This window comes from Micrasema longulum, unplaced genomic scaffold (assembly GCF_059751315.1).
Source record: "Micrasema longulum isolate JH-2025_06_02 unplaced genomic scaffold, ASM5975131v1 h1tg000278l, whole genome shotgun sequence".
In the NCBI taxonomy this organism is placed as follows: domain Eukaryota; kingdom Metazoa; phylum Arthropoda; class Insecta; order Trichoptera; family Brachycentridae; genus Micrasema; species Micrasema longulum.
The window spans coordinates 298803-323273 of record NW_028277482.1 but is presented as its reverse complement, the minus strand read 5'-3'; the positions used below and the strand labels follow the sequence as shown (position 1 = coordinate 323273).

The 24471-nt window shown below is 30.6% G+C and overlaps 1 protein-coding gene across 2 annotated transcripts in view; it reads right to left on the bottom strand.

The window, feature by feature from the left end:
- Positions 1 to 24471, bottom strand: part of LOC148282922 (xibalbin-1-like) — a 220861-nt gene that overhangs the window by 170637 nt on the left and 25753 nt on the right. For both annotated transcript variants that reach the window (XM_088224296.1, XM_088224297.1), the window contains exon 2: positions 16892 to 17012. In XM_088224296.1, coding sequence (XP_088080422.1) covers positions 16892 to 16985 — 94 coding nt within the window. In that variant the 5' untranslated portion in view covers positions 16986 to 17012. The remainder of the gene's footprint in view (positions 1 to 16891; positions 17013 to 24471) is intronic.

The following is a 24471-nucleotide window of genomic DNA, read 5'->3' as shown; positions in this document are numbered from 1 at the left end:
AAATTTAAGATTTGTTGGTAATTTCGAAGATAATTGATCATTAGGTCGGCGTTACTATTTTGAAAAGCGGTAAATGGCTAGTAACGTCTATTTTATTTAGTTTAGTTATTTTTGGCATATTAACTCTAAAAAAGAAAGACGTTTACTTAATTACTAAATAAAAAGGGCGTTTCTAGCTGAAACGTCTTTTCATTGAAGTATAACATATTTTCTTTGTATTTTTTTTACTAAAAAGAAAATGAAAATGTTAATTTTTAAATATACAATGTAAAATTTATTAAAATTAATATATATATTCCGTTAGGGCAAACCATAATACATACTGTCGCATAATAATATACTAATTTTTTGTAGTATTTTTCACACAGCAAATTTTTTAATCTCCGAGTTACGAAATATTTATTTTCTCCGTTTTCTGTTTAATGTAGAAAGGTCTTTCTTTCTTATGACGGCAGAATAAATCCAAGGAGTTTTAAGGATTTATTGATAACAGGTTCAATTCGAATTGTTGAAGAAAGTTAAGTGTCAAGTATAATACATACATAATACATATATACAACATAATAAGTAGAAATATCACATAAGTTAATATAAAACACTCAAGTGTTTTAAGAATAACGTGGTAAAAGTTGGTAACGAATAATCAATGGCCAAACTGGGAAAAAACTTCTTTAATTTAGTTTTGTTAAAAACATTAACAAATTATACACTGAATGGGATTTTTGTATAATTGGAGAAATAAACTTTTATCCCTTTCATTAATTGAGAATCGGAATGAACAGTACCTTCTGAAACTTCACTAGACTTGTAATTAAATTATATTGAAGTAATGATTTAACAAAATGCTGAGAGAGCTGTGAGAATTGTAATGTTAATAAGATTTACTTTCAAATTAAAAGGGCTTGCCTTTGTGCGTAATAATTTCATTACTTATTCTTGGAAACTTAATTTAAGTTATCTGAAAAGATTGATAGTTAAATCTGATGAAATATCAAGATTCGATTTGATCCCAAAATATTATAAATTGACTGATAAACAAGTTAGTACTTTGACAATTAATCAGATTTTTTAAATCGTTTTGGCAATTTGATTGAATCTGTTTAGGACGCATTAATTTCAAAAGGAAAAATTCAATTACGCTGCCTTGTTTTGATTTAATTTTTGTTTCTTAGGAACGTGATTGAAGGCTTCACAAGATACTATATATTTACACTGATTTATATTCTGTTTTATTATGAGTATTTTTTGATAAAAAATATCATTTAATGTATTTTTTTATATATATAAATATACAAGCGAGTTTTTATAAAATAATTCAAAAAACATACTCAAACTTACTACGGCCGTTACAGCATTTCTTTTTTGTCACATTATTTTGTCATCCATTTGTTCTACGTTAATGGACCTTTATTAATATTACACTTTATTTGAAACAACAAAAAGTCAGACAGCTTTATGAAAAGGAGGTTCTAACAAATTTCTGATATTCAGTAAAAAATAGAACCTAACAAAATATTAAAACAAGATATGCCACGAGCATAAACTTTCGGGTACCTCAAAGCAGAAATGCCTTTTTTCAGAGGCATTTTACAATGTTGGGTCGCAGGGTTTTTAACATGTTGGACCCTGACATTTGTTTATTTAAGTATTCAAAATTTCTCTCGTTTAAATATTATGGAACTAATTAAGGCTTTTTAGGCTGTGCCCGTATTAAGCCATAATAATTAACAATAAAAAAATATAAAGTAAAATGAATTCGATTTAATTACAATGGCACGTGATGCAATAAAATAATCATCCAAAAAAAAGGTTTATAAAATAAATAAATAAAATTCCAAAGATGATAATGTAAAAAAAATAATTAGATATAAATTTTAAAATATAAATTACACAAATTTAGATTCATTCTAAATCAAATATATAAAATAATAATATTAAAATCAGTAGAAAAAAAATACAAAAACATAATTAAAATGAGTAAAAAATGTGGGTAATAAATAATATGTGACATAAAGACGTTCGCCAGTTGACGAATATTTTTTTTTTCTTTTTATTTATAAGGTAATATTTTTATTTTAGAAAGTGGTACAAATTAACTAAATTATTTGAACCCCTAGACCTGACCATATGACTATAACTAATAAAGAATATATATACAAAAAAAAACAAAACATTTTTATTAAATCTATACGCTTTTCAATGACACTACCTAAATGGATGTTTGTTTTTAACAGAACAAACTAAACTATGCGATAGACCCCGCATCCCTCATCTCTTTTGCCAATATCAAGTAAATTATTTATGTTACTGAAAATCGTGTTGGTTTGAATTTTCAAAGATCTCCTTATTTTTTTGTTGTTATATATTTTGTGTTTTTTTATAATTTAAAGTTTTGTATTATTATTAGTATTTATATTCAATTTCTTTATTATGGTATATTTTGTAATTTCAATTTATTTTTAATTTTCTTATTTTATTTGTCAGCTCTGAAAATAACCTTAAGCTGGGCGCAAGTCGGTTTGAATGGATTTTTTAAAAATACATAAGGCGGGATGTAGAACTGTAAGCACATAAAATGCCTAGCGTCGGTTGCCCGCTAGTTTGTGTCTTGGGCCTTGAGGCAGGGGCAAATCGTCAAAATAAGCTATTATGCGCAGTTTACTATTATATATGACTTTCGATAATAAAATTTTATAGTAAATATGTTAACGCGAAAAAAAAAAGATATTTATTTCAAATCACCACCGCCGTTTTTATTTTCTTAAAGAAAAATACACTATTTTTTACATCTTTAACCCATGTGAGCTTTTTTAGTACTAAAACAAGCTTGCAGGTTATAAATATTATTGAAGATTTTCTGTTTAGAAACTAGTATTTTAAATATTATTAAAACTTAAAGCATTAACTTTGTGGTAAAACATTTTGACAAATGTATCCAATTTTCTACCAAATTATATCAAACCTGTTTTTTATACAGGTATCAATATTTATTTATTTATTTTTAAAACATAAACGGCAAATCTGCCTTTTACAAACATTTATAAAATTAACATATTTGGCTTAGTATATATATATTTTTTTTTGAAAACATGAATTTCCTTATACCCAAGATTTATTAAAAAAAAAATTAAACCAAAAATTTTACAAGATTTATATTTTAAAAAATAACCTAAAAAATATACAGGATATTCAGTAGAAAGTTAAAATAATAAAACATTCTATAGTAAAACAACAAGAAAATCATAAGTACTGTTTCACACAGCTAGGCAAAGTGAACAAAAAACTGAATATATTTATTATAAAATGCATGAATAAATAAATATAATTTCCATTCACCATCTTTGAAAAAGTTCAAAAGGTTTGTTTTATGGGAACAATACCCTACATTAAATATATCAGATACGTGGGAATAACTATTGCCGAGTTCATGAAGTCTATTTAATACGGCATTACAAGTATACACTGTCCGTGAATTGTTGCTACATATTGGTTAATTATCGCTTAATAATAAATAACAAAAGAGTTTATTAAATAATTCAGGTGTTTACCAATTAAAATGCAATTCTTGTCCTTCAGATTACGTTGGAAGAACATCAAGAAATTTTGATATTCGTGTTAAAGAACATATGAGGTGTCTTCACAATAATAGTATCTCTGGATTCGCAAATAACCTAATCTATTTAAATTGTGACTTTAATAAAACTACTGGAGTTAAAATCTTACGTACAAATAATAAAGGGTTAAAAGTAAATAATATGGAATTATTTCAGATTAGAAAAGCTTAAAAAAATAACGTTCCTTTGATCAATAATCAAACTAACTTCTAATATAGTCCTTAATACAATGTTCCACTGTAATGGTCACCCTTTTAAACCTATTAAGCTTGCCCCCTCTCTTCATCTCCTGGACTTTTTTGATTAACTCTCAAACAACAGAATATTTTCATAATTCAATAGAGCATGTTTGTCGTTATCAGTGCATGTGCTTTTTAAAATGCATGCATATTTTTGTGCAACAACTATAGTGAAGGTGTATAGTGAGTTTTGCATGTTGGTTTGCATGTTGCTTTAATTGCTGTCCTGATGAAGAGACGGGTACGTATCGAAACCGGTAGACATAGAAAAGTCGGCAAGTAATTATATACAAATATTTAATAACATTTCGTAGTATTTTAAACATTATTTCCGAAGGAATTTTTTTCTTTGAAAGGCTAGCGTTGACATATTATGTATCACATAGGACATGTGGCGTTTGCAGTGGCCGTTTTTGGAGTTATTCATTTTAAAAATAATCGGCCAGTGCTCAGTGTTGACAGTTACTGCAGAATGTCATTGTAGTGTTGGTTAAAAAAACTTTTGTAGAAGTATTGTATTAAAATAGTGTAGAATAAAGCTACGTTTATCGCGTAATTAATGATAATTGAACGTAGTTATGCAAAAAGCAGCCAGTCCATAATTTCGAAAAAATGAGATATTGGTGTTATCGGGCGCAGTAAGATCAATTCTATGTTTTACTAAAAACAGCAAGACCACAAAAAAACTGTAAAAATCACCTTCTGAAAATAGTGCCGATCACAAAAACGGTATTTCTCAATTTGCAGAAAACACCCACAGGACTAGAAAAATCTTTCGATACTTTAAAATCCATTTACACTGTTCAAATACACAATAAGATTCTTGTTTTTAATACCAAAAGAACTAATGTATTCATTGTTAATCATTTGTCAAAGTCAAAAACATTCCAACTGTTGTGTAGATTTGATAATTCACTCTCCCCACAAAGTTGTATTATCTCCGTTTTTTATTTTCTATGGCTGGCTGCTTTCTGCACAACTACGTTCAATTGTTGTTTGTGTTGATTTTCCCAGAACCACAGAAAAAAAAGTCGTTTATGATTATTTATTTTTTCAATTTTTTAAATTTTATTTAAGACTTTATATATATTTACAATATATAAAATATAAGGACGGGCATTTTGCCTTAAGATAATTTCTTCCTACCTACCCAAACCGTGCAGTTGGAGAAAATTACAAGTACATGGACATATTGAATCAACAATAAGCGAAACAAAGATTAAGAAAATAAAAATACAAATAAAATTAACACTATACTATAAAGAGAGGACAGGGGATGGGAAAGAAAGAAGAATGATAAAGGAACAACTTAAATATTTAGATAGTGTCATTTCAATATAAACTTAAATGTAAATAAAGAAGGGGCGTCTCCAACATTAGTGGGTAGATTATTTCACAATCGAGCAGCTACTACTGTGAAAGAGGAGGCAAAAAAATTAGAGCGATGATAGGGTATTAAAACGGTTCTCTCGTTACTAGAACGAAGAGATAATCCATGTTGTGATAGAGGTTTGAAGAGCTCTCCCAGATAAACAGGCGAAGCGGGATTATTTAAAATATTGTTTTGTTCTTATATGTAGGTACAAATAAATAAAATAATACCTATAAAATAAATCACGCCTCGCCTGTGCGAGCCTTTGAAAGCCTTTATTTTGTAAAGGAAATTAAACGTAGAAAACAATGCAGCTTTTGTTGACATTGCGATGTAGGAAATTATGGTCAAGAACAAAAAGAAACATCCTAACTATGAAGAATATTCGGGGTAAAACAGTTTAGATTCGTGAAATATGGAGTCCTCATGCAAGACTTTGTTTTGAACTTTGCCAACACAAGCCACAGTCAAAAGAACCGTAAATATAATTGTAATTAAAGAAGGGAGGAATAAACGTTTGTGCATAAGCTGCTGAAAAGGTCGGTCGTTGACCGCGATACCGTGCAAAATAATTCATACGCCAGAGATTTTAAAATTCACCGACGGAAAACGATGAAAATATTTATGAAAATTACATCGTTTATTATTTTTAACACATTACAACAGAAATAAAGAACACTTTAGAGAAGGTAATATAGAAGTCTAGTCATCTACAGGGCTTATGACCTGTCATATCATTGGCTGGTTTAAGTGGCCACTTTACACACAGTGTAACATTCACTATTCTGCCCATATTTGAACATATATATCCCTTTGATTCTTTTGTCTGCGGAAAGTTTTATTGTTAAAGAACTAAAACCTTCATTTATGCGGGTGAGATTCATCTAATTGAATTATTTTACCTACATACTAGGCAACGCCTGAAAATGTTATTTTTATAATATCTATATTTCTTCACGGACCAGGTGGATTTATCATCAATATTTTGAGTTTGTCCGAATTTTCGTAGACAAGGACTGGATTCGACTCCCTGGGGAGCTGTTAATATTAATATATCACAACAGAAATGAAGATTTATGACCTTTCAGCTCTTTGACTTCAAAAACATCAACAGATAAAATAATTGAAGAGATATAGGTGTTCAAATATGGGCAAAATAGTGAATGTTACACAGTGTGGAAAATGGCCACTTAAACCAGCTTATGACAGACCATAAGCCCTGTAGATGCCTAGACTTCTATATTACCTTATCTTAAGTGTTCTCCATTTCTGTTGTTATATGTTAATATTAACAGCTCCCCAGGGATTCGAATCCCGTCCTTATCTACAGAAATTCAGACAAATTCAAAATATTGTTGGTAGCTTATTTTACTAAAAAAATTTCGGCACGTACAGTTTTGTCCATAAATGCAAAAATGTGTTTGTTTGTGTTTCTTTCACGTCGCAGTGGAGCGTCTGATCTATGTGATTTATTTCACTAAGATAGCCGGAGAGTTAAAAGTTGTCATGTTTTTAAAACAAAAAATTAGTTTTCTCGGAAAATTGTTTCGGATAAATGAATAAATATAAAACAGAATAACGGTTCTTTGTTTTCATAGAAAAAAAAACCGTCGTATTTTTTGCATAACGATAATTAAAAGACCTGCAGTCGGTAAAGACCACATTTTTATTAGATTTTTAAAACGTAATTTAATTTATTACTAATTTTTATTCTGTTTAAGGAGTTGGCTTCTGATTTTCTGAGAGAAATTTCTTGATGTTCTTCCACAAAACGTCCTTCCTTTTTTTAGAATTTACATTTACTGCTTTCAATGCCCCATTGCAATCAGAGCATATACGGTGAATTGGTCGGTCTTTTGTTCTCAATCTAATTTTCCTAACTCTGACGATAGGGTACGTTAGTTCATTAGTTTAGAACCAGAACCGTCACCACCCCTCCACCGGCCAAATAATTCTAACCTATTAAGTCCAAAAATAATTATCATTCCTAAATTTGCTATATTCAAGACCTAGCATAACCGTATACAAAACCTGGCATCATCCTAGTCAAGACCTTTTAACCAATCAATATCTTCTCTCAGTTTTCCTTATGTTTTTGCACGGCAACTTTAAAAATACATGTTTGTTATTTACTTATACAAAATAGGGGCAATGAGAACGATCGCCATTGCCCCGGAAAAAAATCGGCACTACCCCAGATCATCGAATATTAAAAAAAGAAATATTTCCAAATCCACACGCTAAACATTGATTTCGCTTAACTTTATTTAAGTATGTAGGTAAGTGATAGTTCTGTCCTTAAAATGTAAGAAAACTATACTAAAGTAACAGAAATACCATCATCTCCAGAAGGTAATAAATATGACATCAGCAGCATTGAGCAGTTCTTTTAGACTATAAACTGACAAAAAACGAGCATATGTATCACAAATATGGAATCCTATGTACAATGCGCAGATATCACGAATTGAAACTATTCAAAAAAAATCGTAAAGTTCATGTGTGTCCGGTTGAAACTTGAGTTTAAATCCGACCAGTATATTCAGATATGTAAAAAACATCACCCATTGCCTCTGCAAAAACGTCGGGAAATAGTTTATTTACTTAAAATTGCCTCTGGTTCAATTGACTGCCCTGAACTACTATGCAAACTTTCTATCAATGTTCCTTCCAAAGTTTTAAGATATAACCCTCTTCTTCACATACCTCTTGTTTCATCTAATTATAGGCAAAATTCATAATTATGGCGAACTTTTAATAATTTTAAGGTAATAAAAAAATCATTTAACATAGATTTATTTTCAAATAATCCTAACGACGTACGGCGTTTGCTTTCGAAATAATTCGTAGTATTTTTTCTTTTCTTTTGAATTTACATTTAATCACTATTCATTTTATGTTCGAGAATCTTTTTTAACTTACTGTGATGCTACTTGTGAAAACCTGTAATTGGCTTATTTGTTATTTGTTTTGTTATATATATATACATATATAAATAAGATAATTATAGCTGTTGGTTATCCAAATAAATAAAATAAAATAAAACTAAAATATAGATTATATAGTAAATAAATCACTAAAATTACTTGGCTTTATAATAGCAGAATATCCTCTGATTTTACTAATGTCCGAACTATCAAACTATTTATTGTTCAACTGTTCGCCTTCTTCTAGAATATGCCTACGCGGTCTGGTTTCCATTCTATGTAAACCGTATACATCACATTAAATCAGTCCAAAATCGCTGGCTTCGAAAAGCAGCGTGGATGCTTGGACTGGAGAGATGTATAAATGGGATAATTGATGTGCAATCATTACTGGGACAGGTAAAATTATGTATTCTGACTGATGATTATTATGAAATACACATGTACCTATTTAATTAAAAAAACGACCCCCCCATTTTAAACCCCTTTAGCCGCCACTGCGAACACAAAAGTATTTTTGGAATGTTTTTTGTTGTATTATAACTTTCATGTCAATTGAAAAAGGAATGGCCCACGCTCAGGCGCTGAAGTCTTTGTGGGTTTTTTTTTCTAATTTATATTTTAGCTTTATTTTGAGATGTATTTTTCTAAAGTGTATTTTTGTAATTATATTTTTATCTTAATAATATATGTATGGAAAAATAAACAAACCAAAAAAATAAAATAATAATAACTCCGTTTTTTTAAATGATTTGTCTGTTTACCAAGATGCTACATGATTGGTTTGCATCATTCATTACTTAAGTGGTTGAAACATGAATTTTTTAGCCTGTTTTCAGGGATAATGTTAATTTCACTTGTCTTGTTTTCAAGCTCCTTCTCGTCTTGGGCCAGTAGCTCTATATCGTCTGTGAATGTGAGATTGCTAATGAGTTTGCTGTTGATGTTAATACCCTTGTCGTTTGAGTCAAAACTTTTGAAGGCACGTTCCAGAGCTAGTGTAAATAATTTGGAGGATATTGTATTAGTATAATTTACATATTTATATAATTCGAGTCGTAGTCAACAAACAAGTAGAACTACCGAGTAAACCAAAAGTTTGCAGCTATAACTCTGCCAAAAACGTCACAAGACTAAATACTTCTGCAAGGGCTACATAGGAGCCATTTATGCCGAAATTACTGTTTCTTTGTGCAGTAGCACCCTGTAGATTAATTTCAAAATTATTTAAACTATTTAATAGCCTGAAAATTAAGATTGCTATGTAGGGTAATTTGCTATATATATATTCCATTGGCATGTTAATACACATAGACATGTCCCGAACCCTAAAAAATAATGACACTTAACTCATGTCCAAAAAGTAGAAGAAGGTAGAAGTAAAATGGATTGGCTCATTCGCCCAAACCAATATTGAATAAACTGCTCCACGGGTGTATAGCTTTTGTTAGGTTTTTGTTATTTTCATGGTGCGTTTTGTAATATAAACAATATAGATGCACTTATATACCCAGTTTTTAAACTGTGAATATTTTGTTAATTATCTCTGTTTATAAGGTAAGTCTTCTTTGTTTATTTTTAAATGTAAAAACATTTCAAAAAAGTATATTGTTAAGTTTCCTCGGCACAGGTAATTTCAGTGAGGTCACATTATTTGTTTTGTTAATTATAGTTTGTAAGAGAAATAGAGAATTTTTACAAAACGAAATATCCACACTACATAGTTTTCACAAAGCGAAATAAATACATATTTTTTTGGGGTGTTAAGTTTTTAAAATCGGAAAAAAATCACAAACAAAACAAGAGTTCGGCCAAGAAAAAAGAAGTTTAATAATAATAATAAAATAATATTATTTGATATGTATTTTGTTATCACTTTATTTGTACTATTATGTTTGTAAAAAACAAATAGGAGATAAATACCAAAATGTGTATATTTACATGGGTACTTGGATTTGTCAGTAGACATAATTTTACAAAAAATCAGCTTAAAATGATTTCATGCAAAAGTAAACTGATTTAATTCTCAACATAAATCAATTTTCCAAATGTCCCTATTACAAAAATATGTAGATATTTCTTTTTTGTAAAAATTCGTGAATTTAGAACATTTTTATAAATAATTTGACTGATTTTACATTGTTGATTTTTAGTACACGTGTAAGAATTTTATATATCTATAAAACGTAATTTTTATTTGATTTCAAATCGTAATAGTTTTATTTTTCACATGAAAAAACCTTCTCCGAAACATTTACATTTTGTAGATATTTCGCTTTGATAAAACAGTCCTCAATTGACGGTCTTTATCTATGGCTAGTTTGGTTTGCTTTTCGTATTGGTTTTGTAGTAGGATTTTGGATTTGTTAACAGAATAAAAATGCTACGTCGCCATAGACCATCGGATCATTGTATTTCTTTCATAGCGATATTTGGAAGACCAACTACTTTTAATCCCGATAAAATATATTATTCCATAGGGAAAATTCTTATTGATATATGATAACGACAAAACTAATTAATTGGATAAATAATTTCCCCCTAATACCACATGACCGTAGAAGAGGAGTAAGACAGCGTGATACAATATCCCCAAAATTATTTACACTAGCTCTGGAAGATGTCTTCAAAACTCTTGACTGGAACGACAAGGGTATTAACATCAACGGCGAACTCATTAGCAATCTCAGATTCGCAGATGATATAGTCCTATTTGCTAAAGATGAGAAAGAACTCGAAAACATGATAAACGAAGTTAATACAGCATCCCTGAAAATAGGCTTGAAAATGAATGCTTCAAAAACTAAAGTAATGAGTGATGCAAACCAATCATGTAACATCTTAGTAAATGGAGAAATAATTGAAAAGATTGATAGTTATATATACTTAGGACATGAAATAAAGCTCGGCAAAGATAATCAAGAGGTAGAAAAAGGCAAGGTTTAGCATGGGCCGCCTTTGGTAAGCTCTCATATATCCTGAAATCTCCGAAGTATTCACATTACTTAAAGAAGAAACTTTTTGATGCTTGTGTTCTCCCTGTACTGACATATGGCTGTGAAACTTTTGTGTTCACGAAAAAAATTTTACACAAATTATCAGTGACACAGAGAGCCATGGAAAGGAGAATGCTGGGTATTTTGTTGAGAGACAGAAAAACCAATACATGGATTAGAGCGAGAACAAAGATCACCGGTGTGGTCCATAGGGCTGCCAACCAGAAATGGAGCTGGGCTGGTCATATAGCCAGAATCACAGACTCTAGATGGACCAAAAAAGTCCTGGAATGGCGACCCAGAACGGGTAGAAGAAGTGTCGGCAGGCCTCGGACAAGGTGGTCTGATGACATAAGACGAGTTGCAGGAAGTGGTTGGATGCGGTTGGCTCAGGATAGGGAAATATGGAGACTAAAGGGGGAGGCCTATGTTCAACATTGGACAAGAGACGGCTGATGATGATGATGATGACCACGTGACCGTAGCTGTGGGTAAAAGCAAATAAAATTAAACGTAGTAATGCAGAAAGCCGCCAGTCCACAATTTTGAAAAAAATGATATATTGATGTTATCGGGTGCAGTATGATCAATTCTACGTTCTGTTAAAAACAGCAAAAAGGGTTTTTATACAAAACACTACACATCTTATTTTGAAAGTAGTGTCACAAAATCACAAAAACGGCATTTCTCAATTTGCAGAAAACACCCACAGCTCTAGAAAAATTTTACGGTACTATAAAAATCATTAAAACTGGTGAAATACATAATTAAATTCTTGTTTGTAAAATATAAAAAATCTTAAATGTTCATTGTTTATCATTTGTTAGAGTCAAAAACATTCCAACTGTTGCGTAGATTTGATTCGCTTTTTTTGATTTCGCTTTTCAATGTCTGGCTGCTTTCTGCATAACTACGTTTAATTAGTCCGCCCCATTTACAATAATCGTTATTTTTAAAAAATATATATTTCTTCTTCATTATTAAAAAAAATGCTTGAAAAAACAGGTCAAATATTATATTTTCTTAATATTGTCCATTTTGTGAAAACCTTTTTTTGCTTCTGAGTTTATACAATATATCTGTTGTTTACGATAAAAATGTATGTAGAGCTGTTGATTTCCCAAATAAAATAAAATAAATGATAATTCATGGAAAATAAAACGGATCAAATAAACATGTATGTTTTGTTTTGTAGTTTGACAGTCAAAATGTTAGTTACACCCACTGGCGGCTCCTGACCGAAAACATTGGCAGTGCATTTCTTTACATTTTATCAATTTGTAAATTAAGTTCAATAATATTATAACAATAGAGCAATATTATGACAGCCCGCCCATCGGAATCAAGAACGCTAAATTCGCATAACATTATACATAACTAAATCAACTAAATTCGTACTAATGTTATATCATTACGGATGTTCAAAGTGAAATTACAAACAAACGTCAAACTTCAAATCTGCGCATGTATATTATCTTCTCCCTCTAACGCACGATTCACCGGTATGAAACGTTGTCTATCTCGCTCAAATGACGATTTTGGGAGATAAATTGTATTTCAAAGAAATTCAGGGTAAAGAATTGTGCAAAACAGAATATGCACGGGGACGATTGCGCAAGCGTAGACAAGATGAGAAAATCGCCCGCTAGAGTCGATCTCGCTAGATCTTTTGGCTCTTGTATTGAATATTATGATGTTTACGAGCATAATATTGCAACGAATCCCTGTTTCTTTGTACTTATGATATACTTTTACTATCAATAAAATTAATAACACATATTTTTACTTGGCAGTGCACTGCACTTTTGCACATACTAAGGAACCGCCTCTGGTTACACCTCTACTTGAGTATATGATTAGTGAGCTAGGGTTAGTGTGAAATATTTCCATTTTAATTACATTTAATATGAAAAACATTTAAAGTTGTAAGCTTTCAACTCCTGGATCTGCGTCACATAAAATAACAGTCCCTTTCCTTGAAGTATTTAAAGCAAACGCAGACACGACAGCAGGACCGTGCTCACATTCTAGGCCGCCATTGTACGTAGTGCTCAGTGTGAGTTCCTATTATTATCATTAGCATTTCTGAGACAAGTGGAACTTCACCCGTACAACTAGTGTGCTATTTAAAACACCCCTTTCAAGTTTCCACCCCCTGCGCATCGCGGTGAAGGGAGGTTAAAGACACGAACAGATGTACATATTCACAAACAAACAAACAAACAAACAAACCGCCGCGCCGTTTTCCTGTAAAGGTTGACAGAGAGGAACAAACCATCTTCTCATGCACGTACGCAGATTATTCCGACTTTTGATATATTTAAGTATTTTTTATTTTTTATTTTTTATTTTTATTTTTATTTATTAAGGAAAACAACAAATTTTATATAAGAATACAAAATATTAAAAATAGTTCATACAACCAGTTAAAGTTTTTCACAAAGATAATGAGAGAACATGTTACAAAGTAAAAAGAAAAATAAAATATTATATAAGACATGAGAGAAAAAAAAAAAAAAAAAAAAAAGGTTAAGGGATGAGGAAATAGAGTGGAGGAGTGGAGAAGTGGAGGAGAGGGATTTTCATAATATAGTGGTCCAATTCAAAATTTTGATATTATAATAAAATAAACATAATTAAAGGAACATAAACTTATTACACACTGACAAATGTTTTATTTTACAGTGTTTGAAAAAGTTTTTTTTTAAGTCACAATATTTTGTATTAAAAATATCTAAATGGGGACAAAGTAAATTAAATTTGGAGCAACTACGATAAATAAAACGAGTTTTGAACATAATTTTTTTGGGCAAAAAAATATTAAAAAAATGAACTTGTCGTGTTGACTTTACGGGACAATTGATTGAAATACGCTCCAAGAGATATGGATTTGTTGGATTTGGTCGTGCTATGTCTTGCTCGGTCTTCCTCGTTTGCGGCATCCATCAACATTTGCTTCGTTAATTATTTTAGTCGTTCTTTTGCCGTCGATTCGATCTACGTGTCTAAACTAACGCAGAACTTCTTTTTTGATTTTGTCAATAATGTAATAACATTTTTATTCATTAATCTCATAAAAAGTACAAGTTTTTGTAAAATTCTAAACATAACTACTTTTACACATCTAGTAAATGTTATCACTGTAACTCTTCAAAAAAAAGACAAGCTCTTGTGCTTGGAGAGTGAATTACACTGTTTTAGTTGTTTATTTATAAGAGTTTATATGATTTTAAATACAAGTACATAAAAAAAGAAAAATAAAAACATAGGATTTAAAAAGAAAAAAATTAAAACAATGATACATTCATACTTATTAAAATTTAATGTTGTTTTTACACGAGTTCAAAAAATTTCTTTAGATTAACTTTAAATTAATTTATTGATATATTATTTTTAATAGTTTTAGATTAATATAATTTTTTACACCTTTGAAGACAAAGCTATTTTGACCATGACTTGTATGGAATTAAGGAATTTCAATATTATGTTGGTATCTGAGTGACTTATTCATTTCAATTCTTTTATTTTTTCTTTTTTATATATATTTGTTTTATTTTATAAAGAGTATCTACCATATAAACTTTAAATATTTTATATAGACTCCGTATTGAATGTTGAGGGTTTCTTTAAAATTACTTTAATAATTAATCTTTGTACTAATATATAATAATAATATTTAATTTTTTTAATATTGTCTATTAAATCTGCCATTCAAATTCACTTATTTTTCAAATAACAAAATATTTGAGGCGTTATATTGTGGCAACCTATGGTATAGTGGGCTGGGGAGGTTGCACTGCTTCTATCATAAACCCCCTAATAAACGTACACAAATCAATACTAAGAGTGATGCTGCGTTGTCCCCCCACTTTTTCATCTGAGTCATTGTTCCAATTCATGAAGGTACTAGACATTATTTTTTCTTTTTCAAATGAGTCATTGACAGATTTCTGGTCATGCGACTACAAGGGGATCCCCGCAGAATGCTCTTACGAGGTTTTCCTGTAATTATAATAATTTAATTCTAAAAACATGAACGACGTTTGCTTAGAAAAATTTCTGCCCCAAGAGTGTTCAATATCCTGGATGAACATTTAACGTTCATCAAAACGAAAACCATTTGGGAGGAGTGTACAAGTCTGAATTTTATCTAAGGGAAGAGACCATTGCAGGAGACTGCTGCGAGATATTGCACCTTTATTTATATAATTCCTCTGTACGTGTGATGTTACCGTACTACTCCTAAATGGCTTAACTCATTTACGTGCGGTTTTCAGAAAAATATAGATCTTTGCGCTGTGCGTGTTCGTAGATATTAAAATCTCCGATCGAATATGTAAAAAAAAAGTTAGGAGCATAAATGTTTTATTCATCGATCTACCAGAGTTACATTTGAGGAGAATGCATTTGCAAAAAAATGGAAAGATGTTGGTTTTTTGTGTATAAAAAAAAATGTTTTTGAATGTTTACAAACAGCATTTGTTTTTTTGGATCTCAATCAGATTTTTTCCTTAAATTCTTTATAACTTCTACCCATTTATTTCTTTCTATTGGATTTTTGGTAATACTAAAATAATATTAAATTTAATACATTTTTAAAAATCGCATTCCTACATAAGTACACCCCTTTGTTGGTGAGACGACCGGAATTTGACGTTTGCAAAAAGAATGCCATATTTGAAAAAATATTTATTTTTTGTTTTGGAATTTAACCATAAAAAAGTACCTAGGTACCTATCTGAATTCAAAAATAAAATTTTTAGTTTTAAAATTCAATCACAAACAAGTTCCTATGTACCTATTTATCAATGAAAAGTATTTTTCCAACATTCGGGCAGGACAACGTCTGTCGGGTCCGCTAGTAGATTTATATACTATCAAGCGTGTTGTCCAGATGCCCTTTGTTATAATTGTATTTTTTGTAATATGTTTGTATTTGTAAAAATATATGGCATATCAAACCAACAATCTTTGAATAATAGTTTGACATTATTAAGATATAATACTCTCCAACAGCAAGAGCATTTGCCTCTTCAACATAAGTTCACTGATGTGAAAGATTTCGATCTCCAAAGTGATTATGTTTAGCTATCTGACTACTCTTCCAATTGGCATAACCAGAAGCATACTTGTTCTGGAAGCTGGGAGATTAAACAATCTATGCTGACGCTGTCAGAGATAAAGTTTTCAATAAAACCTCTTATTAGTCTGAAAAAATGGGTCAGTGTGAACCCACCCCTTCTAAATTGCAAACTTGCTTCTAAGTTGTTGGTCCCAAGCATGCCCTTGAGTAATGCAGTTGGATAAAGTCACGGATAACTACCTAACCTCTCATGTAGATTTATGTCAGAATGTTTTCTGAACCCGCCCAACATGAGGAAATATTTCGCCTCGTGCGGACTCCATATCACCGAGGCCCTCTGAATCCTGGTCTGAACCAACGAGTTGTACAGGATTCTGGGTATACGGGGATCATTAAAAACCCTGCTAGTTTGGAGGATCTTCACTGCAAGGTAACACGTTCTCTCAATGTGAGCATGAAAAGTCAATCTGCGTTCATAGATGACTCCAAATTTTTAATCAATATGACCTGACAAAACTTAAGTCGTCCAGCGTTCAGGGGTAACCTAAGCTTGTTTTAGTTGTGGGGGAAAAAAGGTTACCATCGCAATTCCAAACCAACAAAAAGAACTTTTAAAGAAAATTAATGCTAGCTTTAAAGAAAATAAAATAATCTTCCTACCTTCTTCGAGATAAGGTCCAGCCTTGACTACCGGCAGCATCTCCAAAACCGTCAGCAGTGCTCCAAGCATCAGCAGAGCGCACGCAGTCCTCATGATGAACTGAATATCTTCAGATTCTTTCTGGAATAAATAGTTTTCATCATGTAATCATTTTAAAAAAGTACATGTCGCAGCTGCATTGTCATTTTAGCTGACATACATGTTGACAAACGACTTGGTATTGGAAAAGGACTACTAACGTGTAGTCATATTGTCAACACTGCCACTCATCACTACCACCATGGCTGCATCGTCCCGTGTTATGTGATATTAACGACCTTATCTCCCTTAGTTCTAGATTTAAAACTTCCTTCATTTTTTAAAACTTTACAATATATTTTTTTTGCTTGTGTAACAAAAGGTTTTTGGCTTATATATTTTTGTGTTATATTTAGTTATAAAGGTGCTACACTTATTTTGTTTCTTTATTGTACTTAATATATATTTTTTCGTTTAGGTTAATATTATGTTAGCCCCGAACTGAGTTTACAGTAACTCCTAGGAATGCAATTTTATATGCATTATACTTTGTGTTACATGATTTAAAAAGAAATAAATAAAAATATTTTTTTTTAAAACGTGTCATTTTACAATATGTCTAGCCACGTTTAGCCGCTTTATAAATTGGCAAAGATTTTTTTGGACAATGGATTATAGAAAAATTGAACCTGCCGTGTTGATTTTGCGGGACAATCTATTAACAAATGCAATAAAAGATAATGATTATCGACATAATTATTAAAAAATAAAAAAATAAAAAACAGATTAGATTTAGATCTTTAAGAGAGACCATTAGTTATGTTAAGTTAGGTTTTAATAACCACGCGGTGTGGTATATAATGACTCAAGTAATATAAAAAATAACAGAAACGACAATCGGGCTCGATTTGTATCCAGCCAAAACGTAATGGCTAACCGTTGATTCAGGCGGAATAATTGAAGGATTTATACTTGTGGCGAATGCTTGTTCAGCCAAAATGCAATATGGCAAATCGTTTATTGGTTATTTTTCAATATGGAAACATTTTTCTATTTGGCTAGCGGCTGAAATGACAGTCTGGCAGCGAAATACATACATTACATTTCTATCAAAACATTGTTTTTCAGCACTTTACATTTATAAATAAATGACCGGAAAAAAAAATCCTTGGGTCAAAACATATGTATTTAAAAGAGAAAAAAAACTAATATTATGGTTACATAATACAAAAAACATGGAAAACATTGAAGGTAAGGAAATATAAAAATCTAGGCATTTTAAGGGCTTATGACCCGTCATTAATTGGTCTGATGATATTCCAATAGCAAACTTGATATTGACGAACTATTTATTTATTTTATTCGGGATCTTTAAAGCTATTAAAAAATACACTGTTTATCTTTTAATACATAATATATAAGGAGAGAGTTTACATAATCGTATGTGTGCGACGCGCGACGTTTGTATTCATGTGCGTTAGGGTAGGCCGATTTTTTTCCTCCGAATTTTGAAATAAAAGGGGTCTTAAAAGTTGCCTTTTGGATTACCCTGAATGCAAAAAATATGTGATACTACTTTTGGCCCTCAACCAGAGCTTCAAGTTTTCGAAAAAGTCAATTTTTTGCACTAAGCCGGCTGTCATTTCGTATTTAAGTAAGTAAATCAGTCCAATTAAATTTTAAAATGTGCATTAAACCTTGTTAAATAAGAGTTTGAGGACGTGAATTGCACTTTGTTTTGTAATAAATGGGTAGCATTGTTTTAATGAGCCATTGTTTTCGTCAATATTAGTCAGGCGCTCAACGGCATCAGTTCCGCGGAGTGTAGACTTTTTGCATTTCGGTAGTTTCAAAACGTGTTCGAATTTGTAATGTGATTAAATTATACAAAAAATAATTTTATCAATATTGAAAATTAACAAAATGTTTAGACAGTTATAAATTTCAAACCTCGGTTGAGGGCCAAAAGTAGTATGGAATATTTTTATAAATAATTTTTACGTTCAATGTATCCAAAATGTAACTTTTTAGACCCCTTTCACTTTGATGTCTAAAAAAATTAAAAAATTCACACATCATCGGCTCACTCAAATGTGCGTGTATGTGAATGTATGAGGGCGCGAGCAAAAAAATAAAAATTCAAAACGCGTATTTATAACGAACAGGGAATAGGAGAAAGCTTGGATATTATATTATGATAAATAATAGCTATTATAGATTTATTGCAATTTAATCATTTGTGATTTAAAAAAAAAATTAAATGTAACATAGATCGTATATTGTTTCTGTATGTTACGATGTTTTTGCGATTATGGGTCGATATATTTGATATTTTGACATATGCCTATTAGATTCTTGTACATTTTAAATCCTACGAAAACTAATAAAAACGTTGGTTGTATTAAAAATCTATTTTAAAAATTATACCTACCATTTCAAACCGTTTTCAGTCCCGACGAGCGAAAATGAAAAAAAAACAAACCCTGTTTTATTTTATTTCTGTTTTTCGCCCAAAGCACAGAGCATTAACACTCCGGATTCTTGATTATTCAATCAATTTTTAAGAATTGTTTAAGAGAATTCTACTTTTGCTCCAGCGATAATTATTCCAAAGAATTCTCAGAAATTTAATTGAAAACTCGTCGTCCTGCCAGAACGTAAGCTTCCTAAATTAGAAAATGAATTAAGGATACTTTAATTAGCAAAAGCCTTTTGAAGGAAAACAATTATTTTGATATTAAACGGCTTACTCAATACACTTTACGCTTCTTTTGTTTCGAGTACCTACCACTTAAAATATTACTCTCTTAAGAGTTGAAGTTAGGTAGTGTTCTGCTGAGGGAAATGAACTTTTAACTGTTTCCATTTCCCAGCGCTTTATATAAACACGTAATTGTTGTATCGAACCTTTGTTTTGTGTCTCAATAATTGTAATATACAGCCCGGTTTTTATTAGTCAATCGAGCAGTCATTCACCGCTTTAATTTTTGTCTCTTTTTTCACAGTAGTAGCCGCTCAATAAGGACATATCACATACTACGAATACCGATAAAAATATATGAAATGGATTTAGAATGTTTGATTATGTCTAAATGCTTGCAGACTGGCTGAATTTCCTCCCTATGGAGTTGTTCATATTTAAATTTATTTCAACAGAGAGGGAAAACATTTTTGGGAAGGGAATATCAAAAATGTTTTCTCTCTCTGTTGAAATAAATTTAAATATGAACAACTCCCTAGGGAGAAAATCCAGCCAGTCTGCAAGCATTTGGACACACTAAAACATTGCTGAATTACTACCTGGTAAAAAAAAGAAGTATAAAAAATGGAAAATTAATATCGTTCTTTACAAATTTCAATAGCAATATCTAAATTTGGGAAATGGGGTCTAGAATTCCAACCGTCCGCGTCCCCGTCCATGCGCTCAGCAGCTTGTTGTAATCTAGATTCTATTTTTATAAATTTGTTTTTTATTTCGTTTTATAAAATATCACTCAAACTCTGAACTTCATTGTCAAATAAAAAAATTAAAAAAAATGTAAAAAAGGGCTAGATTTCTTACTATTCATGCGCTCTGTAGCTGCAAGACGTGCTGGGATATTTATTTATTGTACAGCGCCCTTGAGGTGATTTTCACGAAAATACCAGCCAATTACAGATTTCACATGAATTTATTATGGGTACAGAAAGAGAGGGGAAATAAAATCAATACTAAAAAAAGAAATATAAAAATTAAATAAAAAGTACATAAAAGGGAGAAGAAATGGTATAGTTCCAACTCTGTCTTCCTTCCCTCTATCTCTGCTTCTATGAACATTTATATTTATTACAAAAAATCACAACCAATAATAATTCATTCGATACAGGTAGTCGATGTATGTAAAAGTAAATGTTAAAAGTTAAGCAGGATATACATTTTAAATGTCTCTAACAGATCTGATAAAATTATATTATTTACAGTGTTATATGTCGAAGTTACTAATACTGTCATTATATAAAATATGTTTTCCCTAATATTATTGCTCATTGCACAAATTGCTTGCATGATGGTATTTCTAACACATGTAATTGTGAACTCATAGAATTTATGGAGGAGTATAAGTATTTGGGTATTTTTATTGATCATAATTTTAAATGGGATCGTCATATATTTAAACTTTGTTATCGATTGCGGACTCTTCTGAGTACTTTTTATAAGTTATCTTTTATTTTGCCTAAAATCACGCTTAAAATTATTTATTTTTCTTTAGTAGAATCAATAATAAGATATGGTATAAAGTCGTGGGGACATTCGACTAAAACTAATATTAAAATGATCCAGGGTCTACAGTATTCTATAGTTAAGCGAATTGTACCTGCAGAGATTTACGAACAAAGAAGTAATAATGATCTCCTGTACAAAACAATCAAAACTCTGCCTGTTCGAGGACTACTGTGGCTTTGCATCATTTTGGAACAATTAAATAGTAATACATTCAAGTTTCCTCTCAAACATAAACATAATACACGCTTCACGTCTAATGATGGCTTGGTAGTACCAAAAGTATGTAATAAATATGGAAATAGAACTCTCAAATATTTGGTACCTAGAATGTTTAATTTATTACCAAAAGAACTTAAATTTAACTCACATTGTAACAATAGCAAAATAAGAGAGTGGCTACTCGATCAAGAGTTTATATATGAATAGTAGCTTAGGTGTAAATATTTTAATTTTTCATATATTTTCTTGTATTTAAAAAATGAATTTATGTATTATTATTTGTATAAACATGTTTATTCTGATCTTTCCGGCTGTAAATTTTTATCTGTTATTCATTGTTTTTATAAATGTAAATAATATTATTTAGTCAGTACAAATATAATCTTCACCAACAAGCTACAAAAAGTGGCTTAGTGGGATTTTAGTTTTAGTAAAAATATAACAAGTGAAATTTTTTTTAAATTGTAAAAATGTATAATTATGCTATTAAATAAAAAAAAAAATATCATGACTATAATTACTATATGTAGTTTGTATGCTTCGAAGAGTGCTATTCTTTAAATAATTCGTATGTGAGAGCGGAATGTCTAAAAGTACAGAATGACAAGTTCTACGCATAGGAACTTGATACAAAATGCTTCTAAAAATTTCTGAGAATTCGAATAGATTATTAAGAACTTTATAGAGAAAGCTCAAATCCAACATGATAAGCCAAGTTGCGAGATTTTGAATTTTATGAAAATTAGCGGACTCAGTCCTACTTGAAAACGTAACATTATTTTTAAAATCTAATAGTCTAAGAAAACAGTTTTGAATATGTTAAATGCGATTTTTATAATCATCAAATTGAGGATTCCAAATCGGAGAACCAAACTCTAAGACACTAAGCACGTACGAAAAAAAAGTTTTCTTAATGCGTCAGTTCTTTGCCTTTTATAAACACATAAATACTTATTTTTGTAAAGGGTTTTTGATAAAACCTTAAAACCTCTTAATATGTTGATAAATTGGCGTAATCAGGTTTCGTGGGAAGAAACTTTTAAAAGCCTTATTAATATTTTACAAGCCAAAAATGTTTACAGTTGAGTAAATACGCAATTAAATAATCATAGAAATGTCTGCATCAATTAACGTTTTAGCTCGTTTTCTTCGTTAAAATCAAAATTGAAAATAATTCATTGACGTATTTTGATTTAAATTCAAATTCAAATAAATTTATTTACCAACATAACTATAGAATAAGGAATAGTCCAGGAGGAGCGTAGAATCATATTTGAATACATCGGACTGTATCGAAAAAACGTGAAATGAGTGAAGTCACTGCGTAATGTTGCCAGATCGCGAAAAGTAGTCAACAGAAATATATACATATTTTTTTTTTAAAAGCAAATTGTTAATTTCTCTAAAATTTTATTGTAGGTACACGCGGAAAAAACGATTGACACAACAGAGTAGATAAGTAGATATTCATGAACTATGAACTTAAAAAAACATAAATATTTTACAGAAAATGGATATTTTTATGTCTTGTTAAATAATATTTGATGTTTTGAAGATAATGTCGGCCAAATGTCCACTACGGCGTGTTTAATCCGAGAGATCCAATTTTCATTAGTTCTCTCACTAGATGAGCAAAATAGCGTAAACAAAGTGGCTACCCTGGTAACACTAACAAAACGTTCATTTTGTTTTCTTTGACAATCTGACAGATGATAAAATAATTAAATTTTTAAGTAATTCATTTGCTATTTACACATGAAATGTGATCCTTTACTGTTTCTTTTTGATCCGGAGCAGGATTTTTACACTTTAAACGACACAACACGGCATGGTTTAATTCAAATCGGGAATTGCGTACTGTGCGACGTCTACGAATAAACTTATGGGTCAAAACGTAAAACTACTACTTAAGAGTAGTTTAGTCGCCTTCTGTTTAATTCGCGTATGCGGTTTCTGACCATTTTTATTTGTATGTTTCACTTATGTGAAAAATGTCTATCTCCAAAATGATAATGTTCAGTTTCTTGACTGCTCTTCCAATCGGCATAACCACGTAACCACAAATTTGTATGCCCATAAGCTTCAGAACTCATTAAAAATAAACTCAGTACAATGACACAGAATGATATTGTGCGAAAAACGCAACTGCACATTGAACTGATTATGGCTAACTAAAAACGACAAAATCGAGGACTCGTATTTTTGTTATCCGCATCCCAAAACTTAACTGATTTTGTTCTTTTTTTAAAAACAAAGTGTCAGAATAAAACTTTATGTGTCGGTAAATTGTGCGCTTCTCAAATTTATTTAATCTCTAAGGGCTATTTTTTTTGTTTGTTTATTTTTTCGTACACATATTATTTACATAGAAATATAATTACAAAAATACACTTTGGAAAAATGCATCTTAAAATTTAGCTTTAACATAAATTGGAAAAAATGCCCACAAAGACTACAGCGTCTGAGCGTGGGCCATTCCCTTTTTAATTATTAAAAAGTTTTTAGCACATATACAGGATGTTCTTTAAACCCTGTCACATCTGAAACCACGATGATCAGTATGGGCAGACATATAAGCATATTCAAAAAAGTATTTAGAACAAAGAAAAAAAAACCAAATGGTTGCTTACTTCTGCAGGAGAGAAATGAGGAGGGCGCGGATGTGCGGTTGACAGTGTATCAGGCTCCCCCCTCCCCCTCCTTGTTTCTCTTCTACAGTAAGCAACCATTTGTTTTTTATTTATCTTTTATTTTTTAAGATTTTAGTCCTTCAAAATTTTTTTTTTATGTGCCAATATGTCTTCTTGCTCATACTGATCATAGTGGTTTCGGATGTGACAACGTTTAAAGAACACCCTGTATATAGTATGACGTGACCATGTTTTCAAAACGAAACAAAAAATTGAAAAGAAAAGAAAAGAAAAGAAAAGAAAAGAAAAGAAAAGAAAAGAAAAGAAAAGAAAAGAAAAGAAAAGAAAAGAAAAGAAAAGAAAAGAAAAGAAAAGAAAAGAAAAGAAAAACCAAATAAACATGTGCTGAAATTACAATAAATATGATTTATTTGCAGTACGCATTTAT